The 15,671-nt window shown below is 49.2% G+C and overlaps 1 protein-coding gene across 3 annotated transcripts; it reads right to left on the bottom strand.

Moving 5' to 3' along the window:
- Positions 1 to 631: 631 nt before the first annotated feature.
- On the bottom strand, positions 632 to 5,351 carry hey2 (hes-related family bHLH transcription factor with YRPW motif 2). Of its 3 annotated transcripts, XM_047022240.1 has the most exons (6): positions 5,207 to 5,351; positions 3,765 to 4,550; positions 3,363 to 3,441; positions 3,012 to 3,095; positions 2,780 to 2,861; positions 633 to 2,339 (listed from the first exon to the last, which is right to left on the bottom strand). In XM_047022240.1, the coding sequence occupies exons 2-6, from the start codon at positions 3,845 to 3,847 to the stop codon at positions 1,654 to 1,656; spliced, it is 1,014 nt and encodes a 337-aa protein (XP_046878196.1). In that variant the 5' UTR covers positions 3,848 to 4,550; positions 5,207 to 5,351; the 3' UTR covers positions 633 to 1,653. The 3 variants fall into 3 exon arrangements, with proteins under 3 accessions (XP_046878198.1, XP_046878197.1, XP_046878196.1); XM_047022242.1 differs by lacking the exon at positions 5,207 to 5,351 and having other exon boundaries at positions 632 to 2,339; positions 3,747 to 3,828; XM_047022241.1 differs by lacking the exons at positions 3,765 to 4,550; positions 5,207 to 5,351 and adding an exon at positions 3,594 to 3,740 and having other exon boundaries at positions 632 to 2,339.
- Positions 5,352 to 15,671: the final 10,320 nt, after the last annotated feature.

Here is a 15,671-nt window from a genome sequence, read left to right as displayed (position 1 = left end):
CTTGTCGCCGCGCCAGCAGTCGCTGTTTGTCCTAATCCCCATTCACTTGGAAATTCTGATACTTTCTTCTCTTAAGAATTTAATGGTTTGACAGTGATTTACCGATGTAAATCTCTCTACCAGACCTGGGATAAAGGACATGGATTAGCCGCGTAAAGAGCCCCGTCCCGAGGAGGTGTGACCGGGTTGTTTTGCTTTTAAATGCTGTTCAAAACAGCAGTTAGTCAGGGGCGGTCATACTGATGACAATGGTATTGAAACGATTATTTCGAAAAGGGAAAGAACAACGGAAACAAATGTGGACAAACTCCTTACAGAGTCACTGTGTAAATTGACGTGCCAAAACCATGAAATGCCAGTCTTCGCGCCACCATCTGAAAATAAAACTTTTACAAAACAAGTTTTCTCCATTTCAAGGTGATAGTGAAATTGAAGGGATTTTGTTTTGTTTAACATTTGTGTGTATAGTGAAATTGAAGGGATGTTGTTTTGGTAAACATTTGTGTTTGACAGATTGATGAGGAATTGTGCAATTATAATTACAATGTGGGTAGGCTATATTTCTTTTATATGTCTTATGAACAATACATCAGAGTAGAGAGGTCTATTTCTCTCCATGAGAACAGATTGAACATTTAGCCTACTTTGTGGTTTCCCATTTGTGCCCTGTGAAAAAGGCAGTCCTTTTTAATAAAACATCTTAGCACTGGCACACAGTGGGTCCATTGTGGTCAGACAGAGAAAGAGAATACATTCTGTATGGGACAGATATTCAAAAACAGTTTTAATCAGTGACATCTGTGTAGCAGTTTGGGTTTTTTTGCATAGAAAATTGTTACATCTCTGAACAAAATAAAAGCCAAAAGCCACACCAGTAACATGGACTGTAGCTCTCAGAACACGGGGTGTTTCAGTCTGTAGGGTGAGGTGCACCTTCAGAAACATATTTACAAACGCAAGTTAGTAGTTTGTGGATTAGAAAAACACGTTGAATGCTTGATTATCTCAGTAAAGTATATCTGGACCTTCCTTAAAATGTTTGATCGGCTGATTGATTGATGATCAATTATTAGTAAGCCAGCTGTGTGCAGGTTAACATGGTTTAAAGACAAACAAAACAACCTAAAAAAACAAACAATCTGTGTTATTCAGTGCCTCAATAAAGATCAAATTGGATTATGAATCTCAGAGTGGTGAGAGAGACCTGGTGTGGTGTCTCTGAGAAGAGAGACCTACTGTTACGCTCACAGCCAGCCGGTCATTAAGATACTGTAGCAGGGCTGGTCAGATGCTGAGAGTGGAGAGAGTGGGAGCTCCAACGTCCCAGAGTCTCTCCTCAAGTCTCTCAACCAGTTTCACCTTCAGTCTCTCTCTCAGTCTCTCCCTCAGTCTACAGTCTCTCCATCAGTCTCTCAGTTTCCCCCCCAAAGTTTCTCCATCTGCTCTTCCCGACCAGTCCACCAGTCTCTCCTTTAGATCAGATCAAACTATTTTATCCTTAGACCGTATCTACACCAGCAGAGTCTTTTAGGTCCCTGCTCCAATCAGAAGCTCCAAAGGTTCTTGTTATACCAATCAGAAGCTAGAGGCTGGTCCTTTGTTAGACCAATTAGAGGCTCTGAAGGTCCCAGCCAGGTGTGTGACTCAGCCCAGTCAGAAGGCCCCCACCTCTGTGCCCCAAGGTCTGTAGGGCTTCCTGCTTGAGCTGCTTCCTTGGGAGGTGGAGGTGCTAGGGGAGCTGGAGGAAGGGGGGGGACTGGCGGCCACCATGGCCAGGGATGAGGCACTGATGCTGGGATGGAAGATGGGGAAGCCCCCTGGGAAGGACAAGGGGAATGTCTGGGCTGCAGCAGCAGCTTGGACTGTGGCAGACAGGGAGAGAAGGGAAGTGGAGAGGGCCGGCCCGCAGGGAGCTACACTACCAGTAGAGGGCCCTCTGAAGGAGGAGTCTGTTAGGGAGGAGAAAGTGGCAGTGAGAAGGGCAGAGGAGGAGGAAGAGGAGCTGCAATGGTGCGGTCCCTCTGGCAGCCTGGAAGGGGCAGTGTTGCTGTCTGTGGAGGGCAGGGCGGCCTGGAGGAAAGCCCCGGTGAGGGGAGGGAAGGCTGCAGCCCAGTGTGGGTGGAGGGCGTGGGGGGGGTGGTGGGACAGGGAGGAGCTCATTGCTGCAGACGCCTCTCTCTGGGAGGCGCAGGAGGAGAGGTGTGAGACCAGGCGCAGTCGCAGCGGGTCACTGCCTTCCAAACCCTCCACGGAGCTCAGGTAGCGTGCCACCTCCGTCACACACTCCCGGAACCCAATACTCAGGAAATCCATAGCCAGGGAGTGGGCGTCGAAGTAGCCTAGACACACACACAATTACAGGGAATAGAACATATGGAGTGACAGGCTTTAAAAAGCCCTGGGCCTCTCCTGACCCCCCTCCATCTGTGGGCCCCCAGTCTCTTGGGCCACACTAGCTGCTGGATATTTGTATGTTTGTTCTGTCTCCCTTGAGTTGCCGTTTTTACACTCTGCTGAAACCCCAAACAAGCCCCCAGCAGGACTGCCTGTGAGCACTCAGCCCTGCCCCTCCTGCGGGTTAATGAAAGCAAACACAATTCCAGGGTCAAGTGCCCCTTTTGTCCCGCCAGCGCGTTCCCACGAGCTCAATCCCGACATTATCTTTGATTTCCCCTCCTTTTAATCCCGTCAAAGAGAACTGCCCCCCCCCCCCCCGAACTGCCCCCCCCCCCCACCCCCCCCCACGTTTCACCTCAAATACTTCTCATCAGGTCCTTACCTTTCCCGCCAGTGGCCTGCAGCATCTTCAGGTGGTCCACCGTCATCTGTAGTATTTCTGCCTTCTCGAGCTTGGCTGAACCCTTTAACAACACACGGGTTTAGTTAAACGTTTCTCAGTAGGCCTACTGTCTAGTGTCAGTTATGAAACCCATCCTATATGTGACAAAAATCACTGTAGGAATCTGAACAACACGACGAGTCCTTCCAGAAGGTCACATATTCCAACACACCTGTTTTTCGAACGCAGTTGGAACCAATCGCCGTAATTCTGTTAAACTGTTGTTTATTCGATCTCTCCGCCTCTTTTCGATAATCTGGGGATTCATGTAGAAGCAGGCTACTTGTCAATATTAATAAAGTAAAATGAACAAAATAAAAATAACTGATGCTAGGCCTACCAATAATGAGAAAAATATGAAGTAGGCTGATTATGCTAATAATTATTATAATAAAGACTAATTTGTAAGCTATTAGAAGGCTATACTATAGCCTACCAAACTTTAATGATAGGCTATTTTGTTTAATAATAAAGTTAGTATAATAACGCAAACATAAATAATTCTACGTTTAAAAGATCCTACCCCTCTTCTTTTTTTCCTGGCCATTACTTGGGACGTGGTGGTTGGAGACCCGCACCTGATGAACGAGCCATTACTGCGCCTGCGGGAAGAGAAGATCATAAGGACCAGGTCGCTTTTCATCCCTGACTCTGGGACTCTTTGATAAATATGCATTATATGTTACAAGAAAAGGTTAACGTTGGAACTTTTTAGAACTCTAATAAAACTTTTACACACTGACCGATGATTCACCTGATTCACATTGACTGCTAGAGTTCCATTTGATCATTATTCTGCCACTTTATCATATCTGAACATCCTATGTTAGCCTACATCCAGTCCTCAATATTTTTGTAGGCTACAATATAGAAGCCTCTTTATTTTCCATCGGCCTATGCAACTTTCCTGTCTCTCTCTTCTCACCCCGAGTAGTTATTCTCACTGCCGACATCGATGGTTTCATCCATGTCACTGTCGGACGTGGTATCCTCACTGGGCCTCTTCATGGTGAACACGCGGTGTCCTCTCCGGAGCTGTGCGTGCGTTCAGGTAGACTCGACTGGTGGGGTGACCGTGCCCTCCCCTCTCTACAGTGTTCCCACGGACCGGCTGAGCCTCGATCACACACTCTAAGCAGCGCACCCGCCCACGTCCCGGGAACACCCACAACAGGAAAAAAAAATGCGAGAGCGGCGTGGTTGAGAGGAGAGGGTGCTGTCGCCACGGCGCAGGTCCGTGTGCTCCCTAGATATTCATCTCTCTCCCAGTTTTAGAACTGCATAGAAACAGCCGCCGGCTGCAAGGAGCGTGAGAAACTGTTTACACGGAGCGCGAGCCATGACACAATAACACGGCACGGACGTACAGCCTCTGGTCTGAAGGGCCGTTTAGAACAAGACTCAGGACATAACATCGGGTTGTTTTAGTTAAATCACATTATATTTAAATTAACAAAAACCGTTCCTGACCAGGTTATTAATTTCCCAACAAGACAACAAAAAGGGTAGGCTACACAATGTTTAAGGACGTTTCTTTTCAATTTGTTGATTAATAAAAAAATCACAACTATTAAATAACTTCTTGAAGGTGAGCTGTTGAGCGGGTAACAGAACAGATGGGGTGGGGCTCAGAGTCTCTCCTGCGGTAGAGCATCTCTGTGGATCTGACATCACCCCGCAGTCCTGGGAATGTGGAGAGGCTACACCTGCACTGGAGGGTGGACAGAGAGAGGGGGATGGGGCAATGTGGAGTGGACGTAGAGGATGAGGGAGAGAGGGGAGGAGAGAGGGACAGAGAGAAAGAAGAGAGACACACGGGGGGGTGGAGGGCGTTAAAGGAGAGGGAGTGGTGGTAGAAAATCAGCATTAGACTTTACCTAACATGGTGGGGTGGGGGAAGAGCTAGACCATAAAGAGAGGAGATTGCTTTGGGACCAAACAGATTGTAAGATCCACATCAAGTTAGAGGCAGCCGGACTTGGAGGCAGTTGGAGTCGAGCTGAACACAGCATTACTCCCATCCGCATGATGGACAGACTCAGAATCAACAAACTCAACTTCCGATCAAAGACCAAGTTGTTTTTTTGTTTTGAAACAAACAGCAATTAGTGGTCAAGAGAAAGAGGCACCAGCACCATAAGCCACCCTGAGGGTGAACATATATACACAATCAGGCACACACACACAGGCACACACACAGGCATACACACACACACATGCACAGACTGCGTTGCCAGTTGGAGACTCCAGCAGTAGCTATACAGGCTGCAGGGTTAAAGAGTGAAGACAGGGCATTGTGTGGAGCCCAGACCTCCTCCCCCCTCCCCAGGCCGCCAGCCAGAGAGCAGGCTCGTTCCCACAGCTCACCCCTCCACGGTGAAACCTAATCATCGTGAGAGGAGGCCAGGGACACAAGCAGGCTGCTGCCACACAGAGGCTAGCGGTGGCCGCACCACCAGCTCTCCTCTCCTCCCCCTCTCGCTACTTCCTCTCCTCTTCTCTTCTCTTCTCTTCACTTCTCTTCTCTTCTCTTCTCTTCTCTTCTCTTCTCTTCTCTTCTCTTCTCTTCTCTTCTCTTCTCTTCTCTTCTCTTCTCTTCTCTTCTCTTCTCTGCTCTGCTCTGCTCTGCTCTGCTCTCCTCTCCTAAGTGTTGTTGTATGGCCTGTATATAAACACTGAGAAGCAGCTCTTCCATACAAAGCAGGGTTGCAGAACCATGCCAATGGTTGACCTTTCACACGTTTATTTTGCCATCTTTTTCTTGCTCTCTCTGTCTCCCACATTTCTCTTCCTCTCTCCCCCACACCCTCTCTTTTCTCTCTCTTTTTCCACCCCTCTCTTTTCTCTCCCCTTCGCTCTTTCTTGGCTGGGGCAATAAGGGAACATTTCTAAGAAAGCCACACATGCGTGTTATCCTCTCTCCTTCTACCGTGACCAGCCTGTGTGTGCCAATGTGTATGTGTGTGTTACTGTATGTGTGTGTGTGTGTGCAGCATGTGTTCATGACCTCCTGAAGTAGAAACCAGTAGATTGTCCTGTCATCAACCTCTAATAGTCCCCAGCCCTGTGCACTGTCCCAGATCCCCCTCGCTCTAAAGGACTCGATATTCTCCAGTTTCATTCTTGTACGTAAGTATGAACGCCATGCAAGCAGTATCGCTCACATTCTCCGCTGAGTGCTTCATGTCTGGATGTTTAAAAGCTATGTCCACTTGGAGGCCGTTCAGCAACAGAATATGTGCAACCTGACTGTAAATACGTTGACAACTTCTTCCAATTTGGCACAACGATGAACATGGCGACAGCGAAGGAGGGATTGTTAAAGTATGGATTAAGAAGTTGAATATCTTTGGTGCACTGCCCCACGATGTCTGTTGGGATTGGTTTTGCGTTGGTATTGCACCTTGCTTCTGCGTACACTCAAGCCAATGTGAGATGTCCACAAAGTCTGCACAAGAAGAATGCAGGATACACCTACATCCTCTAACACACTCTTCTGCCTCTAGTCCAGTTCTATCAGGTTCTCTACCTCTTGTCCAGTTCTAGCAGGTTCTCTACCTCTTGTCCAGTTCTAGCAGGTTCTCTACCTCTTGTCCAGTTGTCTGTCAAAGGTTCAATACTTCCTGGTGCTGTATCCCTCTTTCGGCCTTGGAAGAGGGCAAACATTTGGCACCACTGATAAGGACTCTGGGCAGAGACCTCAAAACAAACACACATACACGTGTACAAATACATACACACGTGCATCGTCACACACTTCAACAGGCACACATTCTGTCGAATATCTGTGAAATCATCTTTGAAAGCCTTGGTACGTGATGTGGCATGATGCAGTCATGTGTGGATGTGTTTGTGACATTCTGGGTGGATGTGTTTGTGACAGTCTGGATGGATGTGACAGTGTATGGGTTCATCTTTTAATTTCCCAAGCACACAGAAGGATTCTTCTCATCGTTAACATGCTAACTCAGCCCAAGCCCAGCCCCTACTCCAACCCCAGCCCTACTAGCCCAGCCCCAGCCCCAGCCCCAGCCCCAGCCTCACCCCAAGCCTCAGCCTCAGCCCCACCCCATCCCCAGCCCCTCCCTGGTATCAGTGGTTCCCAAGGCTGGCAGCCTGGGAAAGGCAGTGTGGAGCAGTTCCAACATCAGCATTACTGCATTATTGTTCTTCCCCGCCCCGCATCCACAGTACACAATGAAAACAACACACACACATACACACTGCTGCAGGCACCATCAGCCTGCCTCCAGTAGACATTGTAAACAACAAGAGACGCCGTGACAATGGCCCCCACTTCCTGAATATGCTGTCTTTTCATTGGTTCCACTGTGAGTATGCCCTCGTGCTATAGGATGAAAAGAAAAGCACACTGAACGGACCTGAGGAGTTGCTGTCATGGCAACAAACCTGCTGATCCTTCTTCACTGATGTTTAAACCTCTGCCAGTGTGTCACGACTATATGTCAGCCCAATCCTTCTAAAGTCTACTCTGACATAGTGAGTGTCATAACAGAGCAGCAGAGCATAACTCTGTTATGACACTCATTATGTCACGACAGCAGCCTTTTCATCATAACCCTTGCTACTCTCTGAGACTATCATTCCTGGTCTCTCTTTCTGCTTTTATACTGGTGTGAGCCCAGACCACTACCCCCACCCTCCCCCCCTCCTCCCTCTCTCAGTCCTATCAGCTCTTTATTGGGGTCGGAGGTCAGGAGGAGCGTCCTCAAACAGGAAGTGCCCAGCGTCTCAGGAGTGAATTATGGTGCGTTGGGTCAGAGCGCCGGCCACCAGTCGGATATCCTGCTGAGGGAGAACATGTCAGCCGGCCTGCCGGCGTCCTCCCGACCCAGGCCAGAATAATACAGCCCTTCCTGCTATTCTCCATCCAGCACACTGCACCTCTCACTCCAACCCAACTTCTCTGGCCTGTGTGGCTCCGCAGAATAGATCTCCCCTGGCAAGTTCTGTAGTGTACATCTCTCCCAACTAGTTCTGTAGAGAAGATCTCTTCTGATCAGCTCTGTAGAGTAGATCTCTCTTTACATGTTTTGCAGGGTCAATCTTTCCCCCAGCAGAGAAATGTAGATCTCTCCCATCAAGAGTCCTGTCTGTCCTTTCAAATCATGTGTGTGAGTGTGTGTGTTTGATTTCCTGAAGTAAATGTGTGTGTGTACTTTGTGTGGGAGTGTTCTTCACCCTACTGTTAAATGAATGAAACAAAGCTGCTACTGTCTGGTTATTACAGGCAGGTGCTCCAACACTACTACTTCCTGTCACATGGTCTGACTCTTCCTGTCAGGATGCATGTTAGAGGAAGTCCTGGGGGGTCCCCCTGATGCCCCCTGCCCCAGACCCCATAGTCCATTGTCAAAACAAAATAGAGTGTTCATTTATAAACAAACTTCACAAAATCCCTTCTAACACCTGGTCCAGTAAAACTCCTGCCTGCCTTCTGACTGACTCTATGAAGCATGAGGGCAAACTCTTCCTCAGTGCTGAGGAGGATGACTAACTGTTGTTGTCTAATCTCTTGAACTAAGACGAGACGCATGCTGTCCAACAACCCAGGTCACACACACACATGTCCAATAGTTAATCTAAAGTTGAGTTAGCAGGAAGTGACCAAGGCCAGCCCTATCTAGCTGGTGCTGAGACAGAGAAGAGCAGACAGCCTGCAGCATTCTGTCTGACATTCAGGGTCTCCAGACTGGCCATCCTCCATTCTCTCTTACCTCTCCCCTCTTTCTCACACATGCATCGTGCTGCCCCCCCCCCCCCCCCCCCCACACACACACACATACACACACTGCCACACCTCTCCACTACTCCCAGCTTATACATGAACTACTGCACATACTTAACCTCTGAACATTTCTGCACCCTCCTCTCCTCTCCCCTTCTCCCCTCCCATCCTACCTTCTCCTCCTCTCCCCCCTCTCTTCTCTTGTGTGCCGGGCCAAAGGCCGGAGCGAGGTGGGGGCTGGGGGGGGGGGGGGTAGCTGAGGGGTGACAGACTGGGAGAAGAAAGTGGTAGGTGCAGTGGAAGGGGGGGTTGCAGACTCCAAATCACTGACACGTCCACAACACACTCCTCACACACTCTGCTACGTGCAGGAACCCTTAGGAAGGTTAAGGAGGTGTGTGTGTGTTTAGGGGGGGGGGGGGGGCAGCTGTGACTGCAGAGGTCCAGGCTTGGAACATACCTGTCATCAGAATGCCCCTCATATCATACCCTGGAACATCTCCACCCTTTCACACCCCAGAGAAAGAAAGAGAAGGGTGGTGGTGGGGGAGGGGGGGAAAGAGAGAGAAAGAATAAAAGAAAACAGTGTTTGGGAAATCTTCCAGACTCTTCAGCTCTATCTCTATACTGGAGTGTGTTTGTGTGTATGTGTGTGAATGTGTTGCTGGGTTTATCTCCTGTATAAGAACAGGGAGGGGTTGACAACAGGAGTCTGTTTTACCAGCAGACATCAACGGCCTGGCCTGAAGGACATCTCCGTATGATGGAGAAGTGGTGTGTGCGTGTGCGTATGTGTTTGTTGAGTAAAAGAGAGCGATAAAGACACAAAGAGAAATACAAAAAAGAGAAAAGGGGAGACTGTGTGCTTAACTATCGGTCTGTGCTGGTGTGTGCCTAGCTGTGTCTATGTGTGCCTAGCTGTCTGTGTGTGTATGTGTGTGTGTGTGCGTGCCTCGGTAAGTCTTGATAATAGATGGCAGGTTGAATGGTACGATTCATAAATATGTTTGTTCCGAGATGCCCGGGCAGCACTGCTGATCTCATACGGGTGGGGTTGTTTGTGGTAGTGGGGCTGGTCAGTAATCAGCTGGTCAGATCAGCGCCAGCCTTAGAATGGACCTGGAAATGGAGGGTCATTGTTCCAGGGGGCCAGCAGGATAAACCAACAAGCCTTCTGTCAGGACACACAGCTGGGACGGCTTCAGCTCAATATCCCCCTGGCCAACGTCTGGATGGATGGATGGCAGGGAGGGGTGCATCCGTTGCTGATAGACACAGTTGACACAAACCACACACCCTCACACAGACACACACCTTGTTACAACTCTTCTCCAATTCCCGGAGAGAAGCCGCTGGTCCATGACTGTGCTGCAAGAATGTGGCTGAGCTTTTAGTGCATGTAGCTGCTGTAGGGAGTCAGGTGGCTGAGCGGTGAGGGAATCGGGCTAGTAATCAGAAGGTTGCCAGTTCGATTCCCGGCTTTGCCAAATTACATTGTGTCCTTGGGCAAGGCACTTCACCCTACTTGCCTCGGGAAGAATGTCCCTGTACCTACTCTAAGTCGCTCTGGATAAGAGCGTCTGCTAAATGACTAAATGTAATGTAAAGCTGTACTGGGGCTCAGTTTGTCTTCTCGTGAATATACAGTATCTGCTGTACTCTTCATGAATCATTTAGATTCAATTAATACCAATTACCTTCTCTGCTGTAGTCTCATGAAACCCCTCTCTACATCAGTCCTCCCCCCGCTGGTGCATACAGCTGCACAGCTCTGCAGCAGGAGCCCCCGAGCAGGAGGCTGTCCCCCCCTCCCCAGAGCCCCACACCAGCCCACCCCCACCACAGACTCTGCGGCCAGTGGGACCAGAGAAGTGGTGGCAGTAGTGGCAGAACAGGGGTTAGGATGGGGGCTGTGATGGGAGAATAATAGCCCCAGGGTGGAACACGCGGGGCAGGAAGTGGCAGGAAGGGTGTGGACAGGAACCCGGGGCAGCTGGAGCGCGGGCGCTCGTCTGTTCCCACAGTGTTTGAAGTGCGGGCACAGTGCGCCCTGCGCCCGCCAGATAAACAGACGGGAGAGAACACTTGTTTGTGTTTCACATAACTCCTTAATGAGACACAGCCATGACGCCGGCGGGACCCTGGGAGAACAGCAGATGGGAGGGAGGGAGGGAGGGAGGGAGGGAGAGGGGTAGAGGAGGAGGAGGAAGGAGCAAGGGGAAGGACAAGTGGACGGGAAAGGGCGAGGGGGAGAGAAGGGGGTTGAGGAGAAGGAGAAGAAGAGGGAAAAATGGAGGGTGGTGAGGAGAGGACAGCGGAAGAAGGGGGGAGAGGAGGAAGAGAGGAGGTAGGGGAGGAGAAAATGGTAGGGAGGAGTGAAGAGTGTGAGTGTGTCTGTGTGAGTGTCTCTGTGTGTGTGTGTGTGTGTGTGTGTGTGTCTCTGTGTGTGTGTGTGGTGGATGTGTGTGTGGTGGATGTGTGTGTTGTGGATGCATGTGTGAAAGCAGTATGAGAATCTAGCAGTCTTTGTAAACAGCTTCAGTGGGGTTGGTCAGTCTATGGCAGCACTTTAACTGTTCAGTCAGGAACACATCCTGAGCCTGTCTGTGGTGGAGACAACAGACACCATTGTGAGCTGCCATTGTCCTCTGGTTTATATATAGAAGGTGATGAGAGAGATACCACTACGCTTTCCCTGGGGTCTCTCTCTAGAGGTCTCCCTGGAGGGAGACCAGGCTACCCTGTCATTAAGGTTTGGCTGCCTAGAACCATCTGTGGCCTCAGAATGTTCAGATTGTTCATTACAGTTAGCCAGGCAAATCCCCACCAGACTAATCTTAATGAACATAACCAGCTTAACTGAAACAACTAACCATAATATAAACAACTACCTATAGCCCTTAACCTAACCCATGGCTGTTTATCACAGTGATCCAGCCAAACCCTAACCATCAACTATCATCTGGTCAACATGACCCACTTACAGGTGTGTCCAAATGTGTGTCCTGCACAGGTCAGCCCTCAGGACTGTCTCCATGAACACCTCGGACTATATTAACATGTCATTAGCATTATTCATGAGCTATTAGCATGGAAATTGTTTCTCTGGTCTCCTGCACCTCAGAGAGCAGCGCAGGGTCTGAACCCAGAGTCCACATTCAAACACTGTGTGGCACACAGAGAAACAAACTCAATCTGTCCACTTTGATGCTGAGCGAATATTGATTAAAGGAGATCAGAGAGAGAGAGGGGGGAGAGAAGGGGAATGAAGAGTGAAAGAGAGGGGGGGGGGGGGAGGGAGAGGATGGCCTGTAGCGGCTGACAATAGTCTTTAGCTCGTCCGCGCCGCCCCTCATTATGCTAAGCGAACCAACCACTTACACGACTCTGCTCTTTACTGAAGTGACCTTCTTCACAGCAGGGCATTGTGGGAGGTGACCCTACACGTTCCAGGGATAGCAGGGCGGGGAATCTGAGGTTGCAGCACATTCTAGAGAGGGCTGTGTGGGTGTGGGAAAGACCCCCCATGGTCAACTCCCCCACCCCCCGGATCAGCTGATTGTCACACACTTCCACACACAGCGTTCATGGTGAGGTGTGGGATGCCCATCAAGACATCATTAGGAGTCTTTGTAGCCTCAGACTCAGCCACGGTTCTGAATGAGCTCTGATAAAGCCAGACCAGCAGGAGAGACAGTGTGTGGGTGGGATAATCCACATTATAGCTGAAGTTAGAGCCTTCTTTATGAATACAACGGAACAGATGACCTATCCTCCTCTAGTTGCCATCACAGCCTGCAATGCCTAGCAACAGCGAGCCTACACATATGACTTGCAACAGGTGTCAATATGACCAGCAACAGGTAAAGATGTGACCAACAATATGTAAAGAAAGGACTAGCGACAGGGGCAGATGTATGTATGTCTTGGACAAGTGTAAATATGACTGGTCACTTGTGAAGGTATGACTTTGGAGCTCACATTTAGAAACAGGTGATAAACACAGGATCTGACTGAAGCTAGAAAGAGGACTCCAGAGGACTCTGGGTTCCCATTGGATAAAACTGCAACCAGGGGAAGGGTCCTGTTTGTTATTTCCTCGTTTCCATGGCGATGTAATTGGGGCAGGTTGTCGGATGGCACAAGGCGTCGTTTCCGCGACAACACAGTGTGATGATTGTTGATAGCGGCGATGGTAATTGGGTGTTGATGTTGTGATGTCAGCACCTCCCTGTCTTTCAGCAAATCAGAAATAAAACATACATTAGGGTGGATTGTTGGTAAGCAAAGTTAGGAAACAGTGTGTTTCACAGTGGTATTATGTATGTGTGTGCGTGGGCCGTATATGCTGCAGCCTATAATGGCCAACAGCATATAATTGAGTTACTCTCTGCTGTGTGTGATTGTGTGTGTGATCTCTGATTTCCACCTCTAAAGCCGAACCAGTGTCCTCCATAGCATGAGTCAGTCAGCGGTAATGGCTCTCTGACAGTCAGAAGGACCAATCATCTAGGATGTTTCCTCTGGCATGTGTCAGACACACACACACACACACACACACACACACACACACACAGACACACCTACACACCAGGTTATAATCAGTTGTTCCCAGATTGCGGTAGACTTTTCTTATCACTCTCCAGACTAGGGTGGTCCTTCCCCTCCTCACAGTTTCAAACGATCTTAGACAGCTGATAAACACACACACACACACACACACACACACACACAATACTGTCCAGGCCTCAGACTACACTCTGGAACCCAACTCCTCCTCTGCAAATCACAGATTATAGTACTACTAAGCTACTCTAAATCAAACTTTGTACTGCTACCATACTGTAAATCATAGTACTGCAGTACTGCTACCATACTGTAAATCATAATACTGCAGTACTACTACCATACTGTAAATCATAGTACTGCAGTACTGCTACCATACTGTAAATCATAATACTGCAGTACTGCTACCATACTGTAAATCATAGTACTGCAGTACTGCTACCATACTGTAAATCATAGTACTGCAGTACTGCTACCATACTGCAAATCATAATACTGCAGTACTGCTACCATACTGTAAATCATAGTACTGCAGTACTGCTACCATACTGTAAATCATAATACTGCAGTACTGCTACCATACTCTAAATCATAGTACTGCAGTACTGCTACCATACTGTAAATCATAGTACTGCAGTACTGTAACTTGGCATGTCAGAGGCACTCCACTCCTGAGATTGAATCTTTGGTTTGGTTTCTATTGATGGGAAAAAGAAAAGTATACAGAGAGAGAGAGAGAGGGAGAGAGAGAGAGATAGAGAGAGAGAGGGAGAGAGAGAGGGAGAGAGAGATAGAGAGAGAGAGCGTGGAAGAGAAAGAAAGGGGGATGGGCAGAGTTAAATGTGTTTGAGATAAAGAGTCTCATTCATCCAGCAGATGAACAGGAAGGTGGATAGGGTCATAACCATAACTATGTGGGTGCAGATTAAATCTTCCCAGGAGGCCTGATTATCTCACAGATACTACTATGTTGTTGAAACGACCACACTTGCCTCTACTCAATCATCATCATCCTCACCACCACCACAATCATCATCATCATCATCCTCACCACCACAATCCTCATCACCTGTCCTTTCCTCTCCTCTCTCATGGTTCTCCTGCCTGTGAGTCTGTCCTAAGTGGCCCACCAGCCACCCGTGGCCCTCCCAGCCCCCCTAGTCTCCCTGGCCCCCCTGAGTTACAAAGGTCTGTTTGTAGCCCCCCCCCCCCCCACCACTGTCACTCACATCTCCCCCTGCTGTAGCCCTCCGACACGCTACAGTGCCAGCCCACTGAGGTTGCACCCAGGGCGCTTTCTCACACTCCCTCTCACACACACACAAACACACACACGTTCTCTCTTACACACAAACACTTTTACACAGACAGACACACTCGCACACACACTCCATGGATCAGGTGACGTTCCCACAGCTCTGCTGCTCCCACTGCTGATTCAACAGAAGCATGTCTTGGAACACACGCTCTCACTCTCCCACACACACACACACACACGTCTGCACCACCCTCCCCCCCGTACACACACGCTTGGACCCCTTCCCCCCACACTCATACACACACAATGACTTGCACTCATCTACACACACACATTTTCTCCCACAGATCTACACTTATAGTGACATATGTGGCATGTTAACTTTCAGACGGTGGAGATAATGTTATTACCCAGGACACCCACCAGCGTTCACACTCCACAACCAGCGTGGCCCCCTAGGCATGCTGGCCATGGCCACCATCGCACGCATGCTGCGTGTAGCGTGTAGACTGACTAGACCCTGAGACACGGTCACGCTCGTGCTAAACACAGGAACCTCAGCTGACCGTGCTGAGGGTCACCGCCACACCGTGACTCCATCTCCATGGTGACTCCAGCATCACCTAAATGCACCTCTCTTTCACTGAGCTGTCTCTAGGGGAGGAGGGGAGCTCTCACTGAATTGCTCTTCCCAAGGTTTTTTCAATTTTTTCTCCTAGGGTGAGTTTTTCAGGGAGTTTTTCCTTGTCTTCCTTGAGGATTTAGGTTAGTTGAGGGGCAGTTCTGTGGGCGTATGCGAAGCCCTCTGTGACATTGCTTGTAAAAAGGGCTGTACAAATACATTTTGATTTGATAAATGGGTACTCTACTACTGTTTGTTGCCATGATAGCTACAGTCAGTATCAGGGATGGAAACCAGGATATAGTCTATAATGATGTAGTCAGGTGAAACCCTAATGCAGAGTCATATAATAATCACCGTCTATATACACTTCTGTTGCCATGGATCCTCCGCTGCTGCTAGACTGTAGCTGAACGCGCTCAAATCCACTTCCAGCAGTTGTCAGGGCGATGCCCGGGCTGATACGGTGGCGACCCTCCACCCTCGCTCTCCGCTATCTAGATCTGGGAGCGTTGCCATGGCGTGCTCACACACTCCTCTCGGGCCACAGAGCCTAGGCTGCACACACACATACACACACGCTCACTCACAGGGTGCTGGCCAGGGGAATGCCAGCAGGAAAGGTTAAATGTTGTCT

Source organism: Hypomesus transpacificus, chromosome 6, assembly GCF_021917145.1.
Source record: "Hypomesus transpacificus isolate Combined female chromosome 6, fHypTra1, whole genome shotgun sequence".
NCBI classification, from domain to species: domain Eukaryota; kingdom Metazoa; phylum Chordata; class Actinopteri; order Osmeriformes; family Osmeridae; genus Hypomesus; species Hypomesus transpacificus.
This window is presented reverse-complemented; position numbering and strand designations above follow the sequence as displayed.